The sequence below is a fragment of the Ambystoma mexicanum genome, chromosome 8, assembly GCF_040938575.1.
Source record: "Ambystoma mexicanum isolate Mex_15411 chromosome 8, UKY_AmexF1_1, whole genome shotgun sequence".
NCBI lineage: Eukaryota > Metazoa > Chordata > Amphibia > Caudata > Ambystomatidae > Ambystoma > Ambystoma mexicanum.
Window position 1 is genome coordinate 327,233,447 of NC_090929.1, and position 22,382 is coordinate 327,255,828.

The 22,382-nt window shown below is 45.5% G+C and overlaps 1 protein-coding gene across 2 annotated transcripts in view; it reads right to left on the reverse strand.

Annotated features, from left to right (window-relative positions):
* Window positions 1-2,261: 2,261 nt before the first annotated feature.
* COQ4 (coenzyme Q4) overlaps window positions 2,262-22,382 on the reverse strand; it is a 229,727-nt gene continuing 209,606 nt past the window's right edge. For both annotated transcript variants that reach the window (XM_069609751.1, XM_069609750.1), the window contains one exon: window positions 2,262-9,275. In XM_069609751.1, coding sequence (XP_069465852.1) covers window positions 9,113-9,275 — 163 coding nt within the window. In that variant the 3' untranslated portion in view covers window positions 2,262-9,112. The remainder of the gene's footprint in view (window positions 9,276-22,382) is intronic.

The following is a 22,382-nucleotide window of genomic DNA, read 5'->3' on the forward strand; positions in this document are numbered from 1 at the left end:
CAATGATTATGATTCATGGAATTATGTGCGCCGGAAAACTGGCTTTGTGTGCCATTCTGCCCGCAAATCCCTGTTTCACAAATGGGGATTTGCGAGCAGAATGGCGCACAAAAGCCAGTTTTTCATTTTCAGCGCACATAATTCCATGAATCAGCCCATATGAGTCGGGGGGGGGGGGGGGGCGAGGAAAGGGAGAATGTCTCTGAGGAGTGCAGCTGAAAGTGGGTCTTCTTGGCAAGGTTTCTGATGCAGGTAGAGGAGAGAGAGAGAGCAGGGTCTAAGATGACACCAAGGTTTATTGCCTCACAAGAGGGTGAGAGTAGGGGGTTCAGGGAGGGTGGCCAGAGAGTAGGAGGGAGCAGGGGTCCCAATGAGAAGGATATCCGTTTTACTGGCATTATGGCAGAGATTGCTAGAAGCACACCATGCCAGAATAGCAGTCAGACAGTCAGGAATGAGAGAGTAAGTGAAGGTAAGCTTGAAGGAGAGATGCATGCCGTCTGCATAACACTGGAAATGAGGAGAGAAGGTGGAGATCAAATGGGCTAGAGGGGCAAGGTAGATGTTGAAAAGCAACAGCGAGAGGATAGAGCCCTGATGGATGCCGCAGGAGGAGAATGTGATGGGGCAGAGAAAAGGGTGCAGTTGAACCTGGGAAGGTGGGGGCAAGGTAGATGTTGAAAAGTCACAGCGAGAGGATAGAGCCCTGATGGATGCTGCAGGATGATGAAGCAAATTTGTTGGACTTGGCAAGGGCCGATTGTTCCCGACAACCCTCCATACAAGGGAGCTTTTAGGTTGTAAATCAACTTTCCAGCAGAGTTCCCTTTCAAACCACCAATATTAACATTTCAGACAAAAATCTACCACCCAAACATCGACGAGAAAAGACAGGTGTGCTTGCCAATAATTAGTGCAGAGAATTGGAATCCAGCAACCAAAACGAACCAAGTAATCCAGTCACCTATAGTGCTGGTAAATGACCCTTAGCCACAGCACCCTTTGCGGGCTGACCTAGATGAAGAATATGCAAAAGACCCTAAATAATTCTGTAAGAAAGCTGAAGAGTTTACAAAGAAATATGGTGAAATGCGACAAGTGTACTAAATTCTGGCAGTGGTGTCAGCTACAGTTGTTCACTCTCCGCCAAGCAGGACTCTGGAGCATGGACGAGTTCCACCGTACGTTGTTAGCTTCTGGCTATTAATTTGTTAGTGTTCTTCACCAAAACATGGTATAGATAACCTGTAAAAGGAACAATTAAATATTGAAAGATGTTCTAGTTCTGCTCTTTGTTTAAAAAAATCACTGCTTGAATATACTTTAAAAGGAGGTTGCTTTTCTTGTCAAAATTTATCAGATCTGGAACTCATTCTGCCCTCAAAGGGGAAAAAAGTTGTGCCCACTATTTCATTTGCCTCCTATGACCCACTCACAGTTCCAAATCTTGCTTTGATTTAATGTTATCCTCTTGCCATCCTCGATTCCAGTGTCTTACAGAGAGATTAGTCATGAAGTGGAAGATCTGGTTACATTTTCACGGATCCAATTTTCTTTCTTCGCTCATTCAATGGTGCAGTGTGCTTCGTGGGACTTGGTTGCAAGTTCTCCTCAATTTCAGTTTGTAACATAAAATAAATTCAACAAAGAAAAAGGATTATCTTTAGAGTGACGGCAGCCCAAGACCAAAGTTCAAGAACGCTGCCGACTGGGGGACTCCTTCTTGAACGTTACGCAGCAGATCACAGCGAAATTCCAAACTCAGCGGCGACATGCAACAGAAAATGCTCTTTTTGGGCTTTGAGAATCCTCTAAACAGTGGGCGCCTGTTTTCCAATAATTTGACTTAACACAATCTGATGAAAAAAGAAATGTTCCCTGTAATATTGCCGGTTAGTTCCATTTTTAAAAAAAATCGCACAAAATGCACGTTTTGGTACCTTTTTTGAACGAACACAACACTAAACATTAACTTTGCACTACATTAAGTGGGATAAATCTTGCATTATCCCGTGAGTCCCTACTTTCAACAAAGCCCCCATGATCCTTGTGAAATCTTTTTTTTTTGCTATAAAGGCTAATCTACTTACCCATATTTTGTAATGATCCTGGTGTCCACCTTATCAAGGATGGTGGTCTATGCTCACTACATAACTCTAGAGGTCTGTCTCGTTTTAGTGTAATAGCTACTGAAGACTTTTGCCACTTTTCTAGAAATGTATAAGATGTCTTATTTTGTTTGAAAACTCATGCAGGGAAAAAAGAAGCTAACAATTTCTTTAATGATTGATAATACACTTGAAGTTTTGCCACTGGGTAACATATCAATTGCGCCGTACATTTCATTCAAATGTGTCTCCTTGTCTAGATCATTTACATTCCATGCAGATTATTTGCATTCATCATTAAAACTATCATAGCATCACCTCATTAAATGCATATTTTGGTACACATTTACCTGAAATTTAGATGAACACATTTCTTTTTACAATCATATGAGATTTTCTAGTCTTTTGTCACAACTTGGCTTTTTTCCCCCAATTATAAATGCAGTCTATAGTGGTGGACCCCCTTCTCTTACCTCAATCCTCTTAAACTCCTATAATTTTCTATCATAGGCCGGTCTGATAGCACAGCGAGTAGAGCGCTCGCTTTGACATCTGTGCAGAGCCTGCTAACGCAGGTTAGAATGCCGGCAGGTCCAAACTCAGCCTTTCATCCTTCTGAGGTCGATAAATGAGCACCACACACCGTGGGTAAAAATAAGCAGCGCTCAGATACCTGAGGGTTTGTAGCACTGTATAAATGCTAAATTATTATTATTTATAATTATTAATAATATTTTGTATTTGTTTCACTGAATAGCAGCAAAATATGCTTTCAGCTTCTTTTTTCCTTTATTGGTGCTTTAGTTCACAAGATCTTTCACTCAATACAACCTTTATCACTTTTTAAAACAATACATAGAAGGGAAAAACCCAAACATAACAAAATATCAATACTAAGCAATTAATTTTTACTTCTTCCAGTAAAAGCTCAAAGTTGTTTCTCTAAGATCTAAAATCATGAATTCATCCTTTAAAATGAAATGTATAAGATTAAAAGAATAATATTTTGCACAAGGTTAATACAACATCAATCTAATTACACAAGTAATATGAAATACAGAGACATTTTATCAACTAAAAATCATGGTAACTAAGAATAAAACACTTCCAGAGGCCAAAATAACCAATATATGTGTTGCTCACTTATAAATTATCTTTAGTCTCTATGCACTTAACCCATCTTAACCCTCGGAAATACATATTTTAAAAAGCACAAAGCTGCCAATCTCCTTTCCAGTGTAAATAAATTGGCAGATGAGACCCACAGTCAGCAGATTATAATCTTTACTTAAATGGGCAAGTACAGTTCTCACTGGATTGATAGATTCGGACATTACAAGACCAAATTACATATTGTTTCCACCAAACCCACAGCATAACAAAACCTGCGAATTCTCAGGCTGCGCTCAACCCCACTCCTGGCTCCCACTATTTCCTGTGTCAGGAAAAGATTCAGCCGCATGTACAGGCATTGTGTGGACATTTCTGCATGTAATACGGCAGGACACCATACGCTCTTACGCCCAACAGAAGCCCTGAATATAAGTGATATGGCATGGTAATGTTTATTTGTATAGCGCCTATACACAAGGCAGTGTTTCAAGGTGCTCAAGGTGGGAGGGAACAGTGGAGAAAAACAAACAGTCAATAAGAGCCCTTGAGTTTCTGAACGATAACCAGTCTGCCCGGGCAGAGTAAGTGCATAAATACAACTATCAGTGTAGATAACGATAAATAGGTCTGACGACGATTCTGCAGTTTTTGCAAGAGCATAGAGACACTATCATGCAGGAGGGGAGATGGCGGGGGGGGAGGGGGCGATAGATGATCTTCGAGGCATGGTACGTTCAGATCTTTGAAGTGCACAGACAGAACAGGAGAGGGGGAAGAGGACAATTGCAGGTGGTGGGGAGTGGAATTCAGATGCACCCAGTTCGTCAGAAACTGGGTAAGTGCAGAGAGATGTCATTCTCAATGGGCAATTTACCAGGTGCAGTAGCAATGAGGCAAGTGCATGCCCCAAGGCAAGTGCTGGAGGACTGGCGAGGGTGCCGGGGACCTGCAAGACTGAGGTGCTCCCGGCGGCCAGTCGGAATGCTGCGTGGGAAAGAGGGATAGAGCGAAGAGAGAGGTTAGCAGGGTAGAGCGAGAGAGCAGGAAGAGGAGAAGAGGAATGTCTTAAGGAGATTCCGGAACGTAAGGAGATCAGGCTTAAGACAGAGGGCGGCAAGGAGGCTATTCCAGAGGGAGGCCCCTGCTGAGGATAAAGATCTCCCTCCAAATCTCTGCTTAGAGAACCGGCTCACTCGCAGAAAGTTGGAGGTAGATGAGTGGATTGTTCGGGAGGGACAGTATTTAGGAAGGCATCAGTGACGATAGTTGGGTCCCAGGCCCCAGAAAGCCTTGTGGACAATGCAGAGGGTCTGGAACTTGATCCTGCAGCCACGGGGAGCCAGTGGAGGGATTTCAGCACCGGAGAGATGCAGTCCCTGGGCTTGAGGCCAAGGATAAGTCTTGCGGTTCTGTTCTGGATGAGTTGCAGAGGGAGCAGAGCATAGGCAGGGAGGTTGAGAAAGAGGCTGTTACAGTAGTCCAGCCTTGAGAGAACCAGGGCTCTGGAGACAGTGAGCCTCTAGGGGAAGGTGAGAAAAGGAAGGGTACCTTTTTAGAAATGTCCTAAATGTGAGTGGAGGAGAAAGTGGAGTCAAAGATGAACCCAAGATGTATTGCCTCGCATGTGGGTGCGGGCGCAGGGCCAAGGGAGACAGGAAAGAGTGAGAGAGGGAAGGCAGGAGCAGGGACGTCATTCACCAAAATGCCAGCTGTAGCGGAAGTGACATCACACGACCCTGGACCCCCCTGATGACATCACAGGAAGTGATGCAATTTGACCCCACCCCGAAGTGATATCGCGGGAACCGATGAAACACAACCTTTCACCCATTGACAAAACAGGAAGTGGCATCACATAGCATTGTACACTATGAAAAATATGGTTACGGTATCACTATAATGTGAAGTACATTTCATACAAGAATGGATCACCATATGTATTGTTAAGATCAGTGTGTATAGGCCATGTTTATAGGTACTGTGAATGCAAGCAGATGTCCATGACCAAATGATAATGTTGTATTATTATATCGCACTTACATTTAAGCACTTTATATAGAAAAAATATACACCCAGTATCACCCAACCTGTGTTGGTACTCATTTATCGACCTCTTAAGGATGAAAGGCTGAGTTGAGGCGTTTAAGAACAGACTAAAATCAGTGACTCACCCCCAGAAGTGAAATAAACCTTTAATGAGTCTAGCAATTATTGTATAGAATTCCAGAAAGACACATTTGGTATTCCTATTCTTTCTTATTTAGGGTCAGTGCTGAAAGTGTTAGACTTGTGGCACTCCTGTTCTTATTTTTCTTCTTTTTTTAAAGGGGCCTGAACAAGAAAGCCAGCCACTCCGGAAATAAAGATCCACATGGTGCTGGCCACAGCCCAGGAGCTTACATTACAAAAAAAAAAAGTTAGCGAGGGTTTTGTCAGCTTGGGAGTCAGTCGCAGGAGGAGGCAGTGTGTAGGTGGAGGCAAAGGCAGCCGCTGTCACTCTTTTCATGGGTCTGGTGACTTTGAAGCTGATTGGCCGCATCGGGTGTGCCGATGCAAGAGTAGAGGATAGCTTTAAGTGTGAAGAGAGTGGTCTGTCCAAGAGAGGTACTGAAAGGGATCGCGAGGGGTGTCGGTATCCAAGGTGTGGCACGCTATGTGTGTGGAGCCAGAAGGTAAGATAGAGAGGGAATTGTATAGGTTTCGGAAATGTCCTGAGGAGTCAGGAGAGTCCAGATGGATGTTGAGGCCACCAAGCACGAGGAGGAGAGTAGAGAGGAGGCCAGGTCAGCCCATTCCAAGCGGAAGAGAGTCTGTTGCCCTGGTGGCCGATAGAAGGTGGCCATAAGGAGGGAAGATTTAGGAGAGAGTGTCTGCAAAGTAGGTACTCGAAAGAGGATTAGGCCCGAGTGGAGATGATGGAAACAGGTACCCATTCTGGGAAGATCAATGCTACTCCCCCTCCTGACCCCTTGGTCCTGGGCACAGAGAGGATCTTGTATCCTTCAGGGAAGAGTGTGTCAAAGCTCGTGACAGAGCTGTCCATGAACCATGTCTCCATGATGGCGAGCACATCAAGATCCATGTGTTCAAGGAGGTTGCAGATGTCGGGTGAGCGTTTGACAGCCGAGCGAGAGTGAGCGTGGCAATATGGGGCAGCTTGCCATCTTTGAAGGTCTTTCACAGGGGGGGCAGGGGAAGGTGGTCCCCCCAGAGGGTGGCAAGAGAGCACAAGGAATAGTGGAGGCTGGCAGGGGAGCCAGAGCCGACAGGGGAGCAGGGACAGTAAGGCAAGGCAAGGGAGTCTGTGCAGAGGAGGAAGACCCAGCAGGCAAGGGAGCCTGTGCCGAGGAGGTGGAAGACCCAGCCGGCAAGGGAGCCTGTGCCGAGGAGGTGGAAGACCCAGCCGGCAAGGGAGCCTGTGCCGAGGAGGTGGAAGACCCTGCAGGCAAGGGAATCTGTGCCGAGGAGGTGGAAGAAGATACAGCCGGCAAGGGAGTCTGTGCCGATGAGGAGGAAGACACAGTGGGCAGCAGAGCCTGTTCAGGGGGAAAGGTAAGGTTTGAGAGGTGAGGTAGGAGCCTGTCGAAGAGAAGAAGGTTGGGTTGAGGACCCTGAACCCTGATGGTTCCATTCAGATTGACATTGATGACGACCCTGGAAACGGTGACGAGGTCAAGAGGACCTCCCAGCGGGGGCCACCATTAATGGGGGGAAGAGGCGATAGGAGAGAGAAAGGCGACCAAATATCAGATCCCTAGGTCGGGTGAGAACAACAAAGTAGTTCTGTGAGAGTTGCTCTGGCATAAGCCGTGACATAGGTGTCTGCAATAGGAAGGCCTGTGTTGGAGGCCAGTACGTTTCTTCCAGCCAGATTTAGTGATAGGATAGGATAGGAATAGGAAATAGAGAAGCAGTTAGAGAAGATAGGAGCGATAGATAGTTACACAACTTGCTGCAATGGCGAGGAGGACACTTACCAGGTTGATACACTGAGACACAACAAGGGTGGGAGAGAAACAGTCCTTGCACTGGCTGAATTGTGAAAATCCAATCCATTTCCCATACTTTTGTTTTCCTTTCAACAGGAAGTGGTTAGTAAGTCCATACTTGCATCATAATGTTTCATGTATAACGTGCACTGTTCCCTCCAACTATTCATCTGACCGTGCAACCTTTTATACAAAGCAGACTTAATCAGCCACCAAATCTAGTATTCTTCTGCACTTACAATTCTTTTCAAGAAATATTAATTTTTACAAAGGGAGAGCCGCCCTAGCTCATTGCATATAACCTGGGCAGAAACCCCCTGAGGCAATTTCAGGACCTTTTGCAACAAAAAAAGTACTCCCTTACTGGCAAAAATGAGTAAAACCCATATTTCTTATAAATGTGCGCAGTGAGAGCCGCAAACGTCTTAATTTTTTGCTTTGTGTGTGCAAGACGTTCACCTACACTATTTGTTCCAAACAAATAAAACCCAAATAATAAGAGTTGTCTACTCTTTCAAGGGCGCCATTGCCCATATTCTAATTAAATCTTAAGTGTCCCTTTTTGTCACCTCGAAAGACTAGAATCTTTGTTTTTACTGTGTTTATAGTTAGATCATTCGTCCTGGTATATTTCTTTAGATCGGCCAGCTGTCGTTGGAGTCCTATTGGTGTGTGATCCATCATTACCATATCGTCTGCGTATAGTAGATCATTCACGTGAATTCTATCTATCTTTGGAGGGAAATAACATGGGGTTGCGAAGGCTTCTCCAATGTCTAAAATAAAAAAAAGATAAAAAAGGAGAGGCACAAATAAGCAACTTTGCTTCAGCCCTCTCTCTGTTTTAACAGGAGCAGAACGCTGTGCCTATCCAATCTTACAGAGAGAGACGTGGGGTCAACTTCTGCAATACACCTAAAATGCCCATAGTGTTTTTGTTTAACGTCTATGAGGATTTGATTGTCTTGGTTAATATTTTTAACAGACATCTTTTCAATGTAGTATTTCTCTGGGTTCGAGATAATAAGTTAACCATAGTTGTATACATGATTTGAAAGGTCAACATTTCCAAACCAGAAAGATTTTAATCTACCTTGCAAGCAGGTTTTGGCCAATGCATGGTCTTGGTAGTTAGAGATATGGTGATTCAGCCAGAAAATATGAGTGATGTACAGGTATACCTTTGAGTTTCCAACTCTATTGCAGACCTTTACAGTAAGAGGATGTATCAAAAGTACACCAACAATGGAGACAATCCCCCACAACCGACCATTCCTTACTCAGTTTTGATACTTATAGAGAAGAATCCTAGATTTATTTAAGATGTTCAGCAAGAGATGTTCGATTACCTTTGTGATGTGAAAAGTAGAGGAACAAGATAAAAAAGAAGGCTAAAATCAGGAGTGGCGATAACTGGGTGCAGAAGTCTTACACATAATGTAGCTAATCATGCATGTAAACAAATGTTTAAAAAAAGTTATCCTGGTGTACTTAAAAAAATATGTTCGATTTAAAGTGAATGTAAGCATGGGCCAAGCTTATAGTTTCTTGTGAGTATATTTTTTTAAAAAATGACGTTATTTTTATACTGTTTCAAAATACAACAGTAACGGTATGTTCATGATGCTTAGAAATTGCAGGCACAATACATTTCAATACTATTGACAGGCAGACTATTAACCGTTCATCCTGAAGGATGGCACAGCTATATGCATTCATGGCTTGAAAAGTGCACTTAAAAAGGGCCTTCATGTTGAACGGCAAAGACGTACATTTTTAGAAAATCTATCAAATGCTTTTGCCATTTCATACAGTTGCACCATATCCAATGTAATGAAATGGCATCATCTGAAAACCTCTATGCTAAAGCTTGTGTCCTCTTTTGAGAAACAGTGTTAGTGTTCAGCCCGTCACTGTAGGAGGAGGGTAGATGCCAATCTCTTCCCGCAAAGACTCCACAGTTTGCTCCCAGCGGTTCTCATAGTAAAAGTTCAGGATGCATTGAGCATTGTATCCGCTCTTTACTGCCCAGGGCAACAGTTCCATCATCAGCACTTGCATCTTCCTGCAGACAAAAGAGAACACGTATTTTTTAACTTGAAAATCTACTAAATAAATTCAATCATCCATGGCTGCATCTCATTAGAGCAGTTGTTTGCCAGGTATGTACACAGTGTCCCCTCAATCACAAGTCACCTTCCTGCTAGGTTGGTAAAATACAAATTCAGCCCAAATGTTAAAGGAATGGAAACTGCTGCGCATGTAGCTTTTACATAATTAGCTTTGCCCGAAATTGCAATGCTGGCCCCAAAACCATCATCACAGAACTCTGTCGCATGTACCATCATTGGTCCTCACAGTGTCATAACTGGGCACCAGACTACCTCTGCTCCACACCAAAATCAAGCTTTATTGCCCTGCCCTATTCTCACTGTGAACAGTGACCTGCCACACTCTCGGAGCAGACCAAGCACTACACAAATTGCCTGTAAAATAACAGCTGCAGATGTGTTAGCTGCATCGCTACATTAACAAAATAGCCAGGCCCTGTGCACATGTAGGAAGCCAGTGAGTATCTAGCAACGAAATCTAAAAAAACGTATTGGCTGGTTTGTTAAACAACTTGCATGCAAAGCTTTGTCCGTAGTGTTCATACTTTTTTTAAATACCTTCCAAAATGTATTGACTGTTTTTAATTCACAACTGCAAACTAACTCTGTACAAACAAGCATTTCTTTCAGGTCTCTATTTGCTTTGAACTTGCTGTGGGGCGTAGGATCAGATTGATGGCATGGGTTTGAGGGGAGAGTGAGCACTGTGTGACGAATCGTGGGAAATTGTCCCTTCTCCCCAAAGGGGAGCCCCCCCCCCCCCAAACCCCCTGTGAGGCTAGGGAGTTGAGCCTGCAACACACTCCCTGGGGGTCTAGGCAAGTGGGAACTCAGCAGAAGAGACTACCCCTTTGGGGAAAAGGTCTCCCGTTGCTGTGAGGAACTTCCTAGAATACATCTCAACAATACCTCTTAGAATATAACTTATAAAGACAAGATCAGTATGTGTTACTGTCACCAGGAAGCTGTAAATGATTAAAGTCAATTTAACTGGGACGAAGAAGAGGATATCGAAGGAAGGAGAGAAGCCACCTGACACAGAGAGATGTGCACTGGGCAAGTCCCACAGCGACGTCACACGTGAGAGAGGAGGAAACTGGAAGAGCGAGAAAACCTGTGAGTTACAAGCGGGCTGGGAGACGGATACAGAAGTGAAGCTGGACGAGCAATGTCCTGTAATCAGAGAGGAACGAGAAACAGAGTTAAACACGCTGCGTCTTGACACTGGGGAACAAAGGAAGGAAAGTCTGACATGCAGTGTCCTGAAGCACAGAAAGAAAGACCGAAGTGGTGGCGTGACCACAACAAGCTTTTGGTGTTCCGGGGGTCCTCTAAACAATGCTGATACCACTCCACAATGGAAGATGTCGAACCTAATGGTATTGAAGCTACCGAACTACCATCCTGGTCAACGACAAGAAGAGAGAACCAACCCTGAGAAAATAGAAGCCTTAGCGACGTTTTCCCTAAAAAACACAGTTAACAGTGAAAACGGGAGATCCGGAAGGCAGATGGAAAATCGTCCAAAAGACTAATATTAAAGCCCAGAGGAGTGAACAAAAATCATTGTGGGATCAATCATACTCGTCCCAGTGAAGTCCAAGAGACTAATATTAAAGCCCAGAGGAGTGATGATGGGATTCGATATGGGACCAATCATACTCGTTCCAGTGGAGATAAGAAGATGGGACTACTGAAACCTAAAAGGAAAAAAGAATCTTTAATGGAATACTTTTTTATATCAGTCAACGAAGAACCTCTCTTTGTAGAGAGAACCAAGAGGAAAGTAATAAAATAACAAAGAACATTTACAAAAGAGAGAAGAAGCAAAAACATGATAAAAGTATTTAACGAGTTGCATGATCTGATCAAGAGTCACCAGAGACTATCTGAAAATCAAGTAATGAATAAAGTTTGCGGGAAGAAAACATTCCTGTCCTTAGTTATTAGGTAGGGGCGCCTTATAATATAGGGAGAGAGAGGCATTTGTTCCTTTGGTTAATAAAGAAAATAGTGAAATGTCTTATCGGAGTCTGCATCATCCTTCTGACCCACCACAACGGACAAAGTATGAGATGCAAAACTTGAGGTATGCCTACCTCAAATCATTTGGAGCGCTAATTCAATAGGTTTGTACTGCCATGCTCACGTAGCGGGGGTAATACAAATAGGGCTACACCAGAATATGGACACTACTTGGCATAATGTAGCTTTCTTAACAGAGAAAGCAAATGGCAGATTAACTGCTGTGGCTTGTTGTTTTACTTTCCAAACTGTGCCTCCCAGTACACTGAATGAAAAACCTTGAACACGTGAAAATTATTTACACACACACTCAGCTTGATTATTAAATGGCTCTTATATGGCCTTCTCTTTATTCACCCATAGAACATACTTAAATGAATAAATGCAACAAGAATAAAAAATAGTTTAGATAAAATACTTCACTGTTGGCACCATTCATTATCTTGCCAAGACTTCACTGGAAAGCTCCACACCAGGATGTCACAGAGATCTTTAAAGCACTATGGGCACTACGGGCCGGAACACTGTGCATCCACCCCTTCCAAGAAGCCTTCTCTTTCTGGCTGCGTGGATGCCTTTCATTTTTAAGCCATGCACAACTCCTTGAAGACATTTTCCAAGTTTCAACCTGTTGCCAGTTCCCATGGATCATCGGCCGAATGACCCATGGTCACTCGAAGAGGTAAACTATTTCCTTTCACATGGGAGCGCATCTTTCTCTCTGCACCACAACGTAATCAGGCGCTAGCTGGCACCTTTATTCACAACAATCCTTCAAGCACTGCAAACCAGCATAGGCGAGAAAAGCATGTTTTCTAATAGAAGAATACAGACAGTGTTCAGACTTCACATCAAAATGCAGATCTCACTGAGGAAGAAAAATGTCCATTGCTGCTCTGGGCTCACCCAGAATGCATTTCACACAAACCCCATGTTTTAGACAAAAACATTACACTTGTGCATCAAGAATCCTTGAGAAGGTGGTGTCTGTGCTGTGCTGCCAATTCTCCTCCGAGCGGGACCCAGGGGGGAGGCTGGGCAAGCACACATTTTAGAGGGACCATTTGTCACAACTATCATCTTTAATCGTCCAACTCACCCATCCCAATAAAAAAAATCAGCCAGCTCCTTGTGTTGCCAATCCTCAAAATTTGAATCTTCTAATCTTACCCTTTCCCTCCACATCAACTGAAGCGCGCATCACAAAATCACGTCGCAATACAACCCATCTAGCAAACAGCACTCTGACCACACAAGGACCTCAAAGCGCTCCCACCAAACTCCAACCTCACCACACCACACCATCCACCTCACTGAGCCTACATCCCATCATCCATCAAACACTAAACATGACCACACATCAACAGCCCCCAACTGCACTCCTCCCCATCTACTGCATTCCAATTCCTTATCGAGCACACACCAACCACACCGCACCACACACATCCCTCAATACTGTTCCTTAAGACCACATTTCTCTATTGTAGGCACAAACCGCACCTCAGAAGCACACCACTCCACCCTTACAGCATATACCCTACATAATATATACACAGACCACGTGCCACACACCCAATCTTGTCTTACACTTCGCACACACCCCTACAACATAACTGCACCCAACATCTCACATACAGCACACACCAACCTGAAGAACAAAGCATAGAACATTGACTGTGCCATGGTCCATTCGCCATGGCACACCATATGTTGCACCTCTCCTCCACACGCATCACCATGACCTTCCAGCATGTCTGCAGAGTATGTTGAGATATTGTCCTGTTCACCAGTATCTAAAAAGGGTCTTGTTGGAGGATTTGGGACAGCACGTGGGATTCAGGTGATATAGAGGCAAAGTGATATATGGTGACTGCTTCCTGAGGCAAAGCCTATCCAAGACTGCACCGCCCAGGTGGAGTCAGCAACCAACAAAGTGTGCATCTGCAGACAAATGTGCATGCGCAATACAGTAGTGAGATCAGGGACCCCTAACCAGCACAAGGTTCCTCAACCCCATGCACAGGATGATGCCAGAACGTATCAGAGACATCAGATTGTGGACATCTTTTTGCTGCATTGTTCTTTTATTGTGGGAAGGTGCACCACCTCCCTCCCACTATCCTAAAAGTCATTTTTTTATGTACACTTATCCCTCCCCCTAAACAGCGAAAAATGCAGCAAAATGGCATTTTCATCAAACGCAGTGAAATAGCCATGACCAGATGGGCAGATACCAGCAGAATGTTGCCAGTACTGCTCAGCTGGAATAAAAGGGCAAGAAAGACATTGTGCATACAGCACAAGGATAGATCCTATAAGTAACTGGGGTGAGTGATAGCTCACAAAACAAGATGTTCCTCACAGGATGATACCATATTCTGTTTTAGTACTGTTATAGGACAAAGCGTGGAGGGAAGAAAGTAACTAATCTTTAACATTTAATTTATCATTCCATAAAATAACTGATTGTGAGTCTATAGAGATTACCTAAATCTATTTAGGCAGCCAGCAGTGATGTTTTTGTACTGCAGCATTCAGAATTTGGATTGATACTTTTTCAATCACAAAATGTAATGAAACATGTTTATTAATACAGTTCTTCACATTTCCATGTGTTAAGGATTAAGTTTAAGCATCAGGGATAGCATTGTTTTCTGTAGGTAGTGGGGTCTAGGTTCGAACTTACCCAAGAGGTGACCTGTAGTTGCTTTGAAACTGTAATTCTAGCAGTCTTGTCACAGAGTACCTGCTAATTCCTGCAGTGCCTGTTTTCTGTCTTATGACCCTACTTTACCGCCTTCTGTTCCCCTTCCCGTCTGCTGCTGCCCAGGTCATTCCTGGAAAGATTGGGAGCGCCTTACTGTCTTTAAGTGGAGGTCGCCTGCATTTCCTAACCTCCAAAGTTCCAACTACGGCCAGAGAATACCTCAGAGTGCCATGCTAAATCTGAGACACACTGACAGCACAGGCACAAAATGCACCTATGCAAACACTGTGCAAGTTAATTTCTATTATGGTTTGAGCAATTTTACTTTGGCATTACACTGATTCGCCTGTCACCCACGCCCCTCCACCCCTCATCTCCTAAAGTGACAGAATGGTGCACAGGCTGAATTGTAGAATATGTGAGTCAGGTGCATGCAAAGAGTTCTGGATATTGAGTCATAGGCATCATCCAACTGCAAGGAAAAGAGCAATACCCCGACAGATCACCCTTCTGAGGCATTCTCGCTTCGGATTTTCCTTTTGGCGAACCAGAGAAATGGCACTTGTAAACTGTGCAAAAGTGAAGAGGGATGGCTGGACGGTTTAGAATTAATCAGGCCCTCGGAGATAGCACTTGGTAACTTTCTAGGGCGCTGTTTTTCAGCCTGCGATCAGAAAGAGAAAGCAAATCGGCAAATCCACCCCTCTAAAAAGGTACAGTCCTGCCCAAACGGCATGCCATGTGGCACTGGATTGTCTTTGTTGTGGGTCTTTGGACAGGTTTTCCTGGACTGCCCCAAAAGAGGTTGCCCAGGTAACGCTGCCCATAGAATCTCACCAACACGGAAGAGTCTGCAGGAGGGGCGCTTAGGCCTGGAAAAGGCAGAGGGGGTGCTAGTACCAGAAGGGCGAGCATGTGAGTGTTTGGAGTGATGCTTGGAACAAGGGGGCGGGGTTAGGAGCCGATAAGCAGTTATGATGGACCTGGTGGGTTTGAGTGGGATGGGAAGACAGCACCAACGGGGTGTGGCTGGGCAGGTGATAGAAAAAACAAAGTGTCTAGCAGGCCTGTTTGAGGCTACTGCGATGGGGCTGAAAAGGCAGACTTTTACACATACAGCAATTTTCTCATCAATGTTGCTCTAAATGCCCCACCCCTTCCACAGTAGAAGATGGACCTGCCTTTAACATAGATACACTTCTACTGCCCTTCTGACAGGATGCATCTGCCAGGATGTGAAAGCCCTTGCTTTTTTATTTGTAAACCCTCAAATACTGCAGTAATTCGGTCCCTGAAAGGGAGGTCTGCTAATCAGACTCCTTTCATAAATGCTCCATGGCAAAATGATAGTGCACACATGTGCCTTTGCTGTAACCAGTCTCCGGAATCTACACTAGTCCTGCAATAGCACAGAGCAGGTTCAAAGGTCTGATGTGCATTAGTATGTGGCCACTACAGCCATGAGGAACAATAGCCAGTATGCTGCCTCTTAATTCTCCTGTAGGAAGGGTAATGCCATCCCTCAGGGAACTCCCCGCTCCCCATGAGGTCTCCTTGGACCAATGCCTTAAAGGCAGTACTAAATATATGATAGGAAACTGGTTACCCCTAGAACTTTGACTAGATATCATGGGCTGACTAGTCTTCTCTTTTTTTCCATAAAGGACATATGAATACTCCTGTCTTAGTACCACAACAAAGGTATGTCTCTATGGAGAAAAAAAAAAACTATGTAAAGAATATGAATAGGTTAAAATATTTTCCAATTTCCTTAGGTGGAAGTACAGAGTAGGTGTGGTTCCTTTTGACTTCTATGAAATATGTTAAACTGGGTTGTAAAAAATGGTGTACTATAAATTATGGTCACCTCGTACTACTAACCCCAGTCGTCGTTTGTTTGAAAGATTGTTGCACTGAATATGTCTTTTTTGTAGAATGGTTTCGAATCATGGATGCTAGAATCAAACATTTTTTTTAAAGAATTAACGTATAGTTTGAATAAAGGAATTCTCTGTCAATTAATGCTGGTAGTAATATAAGCATATAGTGGTGCAATCACAAACTATGTGAGAGTTAAAGGTAGGGGTAACCAGTTTCCCCATCATATATTTTGTGCTATGCTTACCTTCCCGACTTGGAACTCGTCCCTCGAAAACATTTGATTGGGAATTTCCCATATTATATATATATATATATATATATATATATATATATATATATATATATATATATATATATATATATATATATATATATATATATATATATATATATATATATATATATATATATATATATATATATATATATAAAGGCAGTATTGACATGACATAAAGCAAGTCTCCCACCAGGCATAGTTAAGAGTAGCCAGGGAGCAGAGGTGGGCTCAGTGAAGGGTCCCACCATGTAGGAAGTGCTGTCCACACTCTCAAAATACCCACAGAAGCTGCATGTGCATGACCCTCCCACCTTGGTTGGCACGAGATGCCTACTCTAGAACAAAGACCATACTAAGGCAACCGATGGGGGAGGGAGGAAGAGGTTGTGGATTGGCATGGGGAGTTCAGAAAACAGGGTAGTGCGTTAGGGTATGCAAATTGGATAGGTACAGGGTTTTCATGGAAAGGACCACCTACAGACTTAATGCGCCTTGGTTACGCTCCAGTACAGCCTTACACATCATATTATACAGTGCTTTGTACCCCCTGCATGCTGCAAGACGCAATCAAACATATATGCACATTCTACAATTTGCTCACAAAAACATATGACACTCACCCCCAGATGAGGTAGGAGCCTTTCACGCTCTCATGTCCAGGGTGGCCACGATGTACAGCCTTGCCTCGGAGGACCAGCAAAACGCAAAGTGTTCTGTACCAGAGCATATAATAGCGCAGGAAATCCATTGTGTCTATCCCGCTGTTGGAAGACATCTGGGATGATGGCCTCATCACCATAGCACATCCTACATCTGCACCGGCTAAAAAAAAGACCAGTTCGACAACAAATACAGAGTCCCGGAGAGCGCACACCGGACTCCGTTGTCTCAGCGGCAGCCAGGAAAAGGTTGGCTAATCCATCCTCATTCTGCTCTGTCCCCCAGACAAGGAAGGGAAACACCTTGACACCTTTGGTAAGAAAGTTATTACCACTGCAGGCACGACTATCAGGGCGGCAAATACAATGGCCATACTCGCATGCTACAATTGCGGGCTGTGGTACATATTGGGTGCCTTGCTGGAGTTCCTACCTGAAGACAAGAAGACTGAGACATCTTCCATGAAGGCGAGTTGACTTCCGACCATGCCATTACGGTCTCTGTGGACATCGCAGAAACTGGTTTTTGCCAGCTAGGGAAAGGCGTGGTCCTGTGCCGGCAGGGTTGGCTCAAGGTGACAGAATTTCAACCAGATTGCCAGTCCAGGGTCATAGATATGCCCTTCAAAGGATCTGCCCTCTTTGGAAAAAAAGTGGATGAGGCCCTGCAGTCCATAAAAACGGACATGGAAACTGCTCGCTCCTTGGGCATGCTTCATCAAAGACGCCAGTCCTTTCGTTCAGGAAAAGGCCGCTATGGCAGGACTTCGTGGGATAACCGTACCACGTACCAGTCTTCCTCCTCTTACAAGAGCCGTATTCATCAGGGGACCAGTACAGGAAAAGATCCCAGTCTTACACGGGTTCACAGCAATGCCGTTGCTGATCCCAGTGAAGGGGCCAGTCTGGCAAGCAAGCATGACCAGCCCAGGGTCAGGCCCTCCCACTTCAGCACCCGAGTGGGAGGACGCCTGACTAAGTTTGTCGACGAATGGGCTCGAATCACAACTGGAAAATGGGTGCTATCCCTACTCCAGCAGGGCCACTCGCTGGAATTCGTGGACTATCCACCAGACATACCTCCCAAACACAAACTAGAAAGACTACGACACCTCTTGCTTCAAGAAGTGCAAGCTCAGCAGCGGAAGGGCACAGTGGAGAAGGTTCCGAGAAGCGAGCGGGGCATATGTGTTTACTCCCTTTAGTTCCTAGTAAGGAAAAAGGCACTGCACAACAAGCCAGAGGGTTGGAGACCCATCTTAGACCGAAGGGTGCTCAACAAGTTCCTAAAGTCGCAAACATTTCGCATGGTCACGCTACTGCAGGTGTCGCAACTACAGCAGGGAGATTTCTTGGTGTCCCTCGACAGAGGACACCTACTTCCACATCCCTTTTCGCGTCTCACACCAGCGATACCTAGGCTTTGTGGTGTCAGGAGTACATTATTAGTTCAAAGCTCTTCCATTCGGCCTGTGGTCTGCCCCATGAGCATGTACCAAGTGCCTTGCACAGTGGTGGGTCACCTGTGGCAGATGGGCGTCCACGTCTACCCATACCTGGACGACTAGCTGGTAAGGGCCCCCTCCTTTCCGCTGGCAGAAACCAACACAGCCGTCACCATCCCGTGTCTACAGTCATGCCTGGTTCCATCGCAGCAGGTGCTCTATCTCTGAGCAACACTCTACACCCAGTACTGCAACGCCAAACCCTCGGACAAAAGGGTGGTCGGTTCTTTTACACAAGGTGTGCTACCTCAACAGCGCTGGAATGACACCAGTCCGCAACTACAAATCCCTGCTGGGGATGTTGTCATCATGTATCCCGTTAGTCTCCAACTGCAGATTACACATGAGACCCGTTCAGGAATTTCTCGATGCCCGCTGGGTCCAGTCCTCGGGGTCCTGGGTCAACCGCATTACCTTAACACCAGTTTTCAGATAAAGCCTTCACTGGTGGTCAGTAAGGGAACACCTGGTGCCGGGCTCCCCCTTCAGAATGCCGGACTACCAGGCAACCATCACGACAAATGCTTCACTGGAGGTCTGGGGTGCCGACTGTCAAGGCCAACACACCAGAGGGCTTTCGTCGGAGGTGGAAAAAAAACAGCAAATCAATCAGCTGGAGCTACAAGCAATCTCCTGGGCCCTGAAGTCTTTTCTCCCCCTCCTGAAGGGAAAGTTGGTTTGCATTTACACCAACAACACAACGTCGATGTTTTATGTCCGCAATCAAGGAGGAACAAGGTCCCCAAAGCTTTTCAAGGAGGCCCAAGCCCTATGGCACTGGGCCCTGCAGCAGGGCATGTATCTCAATCCCCTCCATCTACTGGGGATTCAGAAAACTCTGTCGGACTCTCTCAGCAGGGAGTTACGCTCCTGCCACGAGTGGAAACTACACAACGACCAGCTACACCTGTTTCAGATGTGGGGCACTCGGAGATCAACCTCTTTGACAACCATGAGAACAGACGCTGCAAGACTTGTCAGCCATTTTCCCCATCCCAAGAGCGTGGGAGACGCCTTTACAATTCCATGGGAGTGCAAGTTTCTTTATGCGTTCCCCCACCTCCCATTCCTCTGGCCCCTCGAGTACTACACACCTTCAGACTGTATCAGTGCAAACTGATATTAGTGGCCCCTGCGTGGCCGAGACAGTTTTGGTACTCAGACCTACTTGCCCTTGCGTCGGCCCCACCGATATAGCTGCCTCCTCACCAACCACTCCTGTCCAGGAATCCAGGAATCAAGGAGCGGTACTGCACCACGACCCAGCCTCCCTCAATCTGATGGCCTGGCTCCGGTCTTCTTAGAGTTCGGGGCACTGTCCTTTCCACAAGACTGGCAAGCTGTCCTGGCCAAGGCTAGAGCCCCATACACTTTCAAATGTTACAAGAGCAAGTAGAAACGTTTTCAAGTGTGGGGCAGAAGCAAACACTGCAACCTCAAATCATCAGACCGCACGTGCTCTTGCCATATCTACTATCACTGGCTCAATCTGGGTTAATGCATTCCTCCATAAAGGTGCACATAGCAGCATTTTCTGGGTACAACCGCTTGGCAGGTGTGCCTTCCCTGTGGTCTCACTGGCTGGTGAAGGAGTTTTTACGAGGGCTCTTCTGATCTTTTCCCCCGGGCCAGCACCAGTGTGGGAGCTCAATGTGCTAATTGCAAGACTTGTGAAGCCACCCTTCGAGCCCATGCACCAAGCATCTATTAAGCACCTTTCCTGGAAAACTGCATTCTTGGTGGCCATAACTTCAGCCAGACGAGTGGGTGAAAACCAGGCATTTTCTGTGAAACCATCCTTTCTAAAGTTTCATAAGGACAAGGAGCTTCTACGTACCAACCCAAAATTTGTGCCGAAGGTGCCAGCAGGTGGTTTTGCCTGTATTCTTTGGCACACCCACGTCTCCAGCGGAACGTACTCTGCACACGCTGGATGTGGTGCGGGGCCTCAAGTACTATGTGGCACTAACAAAATCTTTCAGCACAACGGATCAGTTGCTTGTTTCATTTGGACCGTCTGGTCCTGGGAAGGCTCTCTCGAAGTCCTCCAATGCAAGATGGATCACTACCTGTATCTTGTTCTGCCATCAGCAAGCCGGCAGGCCTCTTCCCGGCAGCCACCTGGAGATCGGTGCATACGTTCACCAGGTTCTATTGTGTCAACAGACATTCTGCAGAAGAATCTAGAGTCGCCAATCGATTCTGCAGAACCTTTTTGCGTGAGGGAGGTAAGTCTCGAGTGGTAAATTATGCTGGGAGCTTGCCTCCGCCCATGGGTATTGTAATACTGCTTTGTAATCTATTCACAGCATGTAAATCTATGAAAGATACAATGCTGGAGAAGGAATAAGTTACTTACCCGTAATTCCTGTTCTCCACTGACCCAGCATGGCTCATCTTTTACTGCCACTGCCCCATGGCATGGCAGATGTTCGTTTGCTCCCCCCTCCCTCCCCATGCCCCCAATGATTTTTGTTTGTTCCCCCCTCCCTCCCCTTTCCCCTCGGGATTTTTGTTTGTTCCCCCCTCATGCCCCCTGTGACTTTCGATTATTTACCCCCGCCCTACCCTTACCCCCTGTGACTGTCGTTTGTTCACTCTCCATGCTCTGTGATTTTTATGTGTTCCTCTCTGCCTCCCCATACCCCCGGTGATTGTTGTTTGTCCCCTTTCCCTCCCCATGCCCCTGTTAAGGTTCTGTGTGCCCCATCGCCTGACCCCTCTGCTGTCATGTTCTTCTCCTTCTTTCCCTTCCCCATCTCCCCCTCCTCTTGTTTCATTCTGGCATTACCTCAATAGCCGTCAGGCATAGTAATGTATCAGCCGGTCTGTCTCATTCCCTTACCCTCCCCTCCCCCCAGCCCCTCCTCTTGTTTCATTCTGGCTGTTCCCAATTGCAGTCAGACATAGTAATGTATCTGCCGGTCTGTCTCATTCCCCTGCCCTCTCCTCCCTCCCCTCACTTACATTTTTAATAGCACTTACTCTATCATTTTGTCTCCTGACCTGGGTGATAGCAGCTTGTTTGTCTCTCTCCCTTTCTCTCCTTGTCCTTCCCTCTCTCTCCCCTCCAGCATTATCTGACCTGTTGTGATAGTAGCTTGTTTTGTTCTTTTCCTTATCCCTTACTCCAACCCGCCTCTTGTTAAAATCCAGCACTACAACAATTGTCGTTAGGCATAGTAATGTAGCCGCTTGTCTGTCTCACGCTCCCTCCCTCCCCCTCCACTTCATTGTTCTTCGCACTTGCACTATCTGAAATGTCGCCCGGCTGATTACGATAGTTTTCTTTTCACATTCTGAATGTATCAAGGACTGTAAGAATGTCACTGTATTCTCCCTTGTTCCCTTCCCTGCCTTGAAGCGCTTTGAAACACATTGTGTATATGCACTATACAAATAAACAATCAATCAACTCACGTGCACTGGCAAATCTGAAGATGTCCGACAGGGGAGAGCTAAGGGAGGTGTACCTATTGGCTGTGGGTAGTATGACATGATGATGAAGCATAAAAGTGACTGAAATGTTAAGTTTCAGTGTAAACTGCTCTTTGTTACCAAGGATTGCCAGCCTGACGACGGGGAATATTCACATCATGTGAATCTATGAAAGATACCAAGGCTTGAGAACAGGAGTTACAGGTAAGTAACGTATTCCTTCTAAAGACCTTTATTCCTCCCATCAATCAAGCCCCATGACTAAACTCTAACACTTTGTTAGAAAACGCTGTGACTTGAAGTCTCATAAATCCCTAGGTACTGGGATGAAGAGGAGGGCTGAAGAGGAACAATGCAAGGTCAGGTAATTAATGTACATTACCCACACTTGAGAGGCAGAGGCGCTTAAAAGGCCCCCCCCTCGCCGTGTGCAGGCATTAGAGAAGCAGAATAAGAGAAACGAGTGCGGCCCATGTATGCCGTGGAAGGTGAAACTAGATGAGAGAGAAAAGATGCTGGGATCACTGTGAAGCCAAAAGCAGTGGCGGGTCTGGAGAGGGTCTTTACCT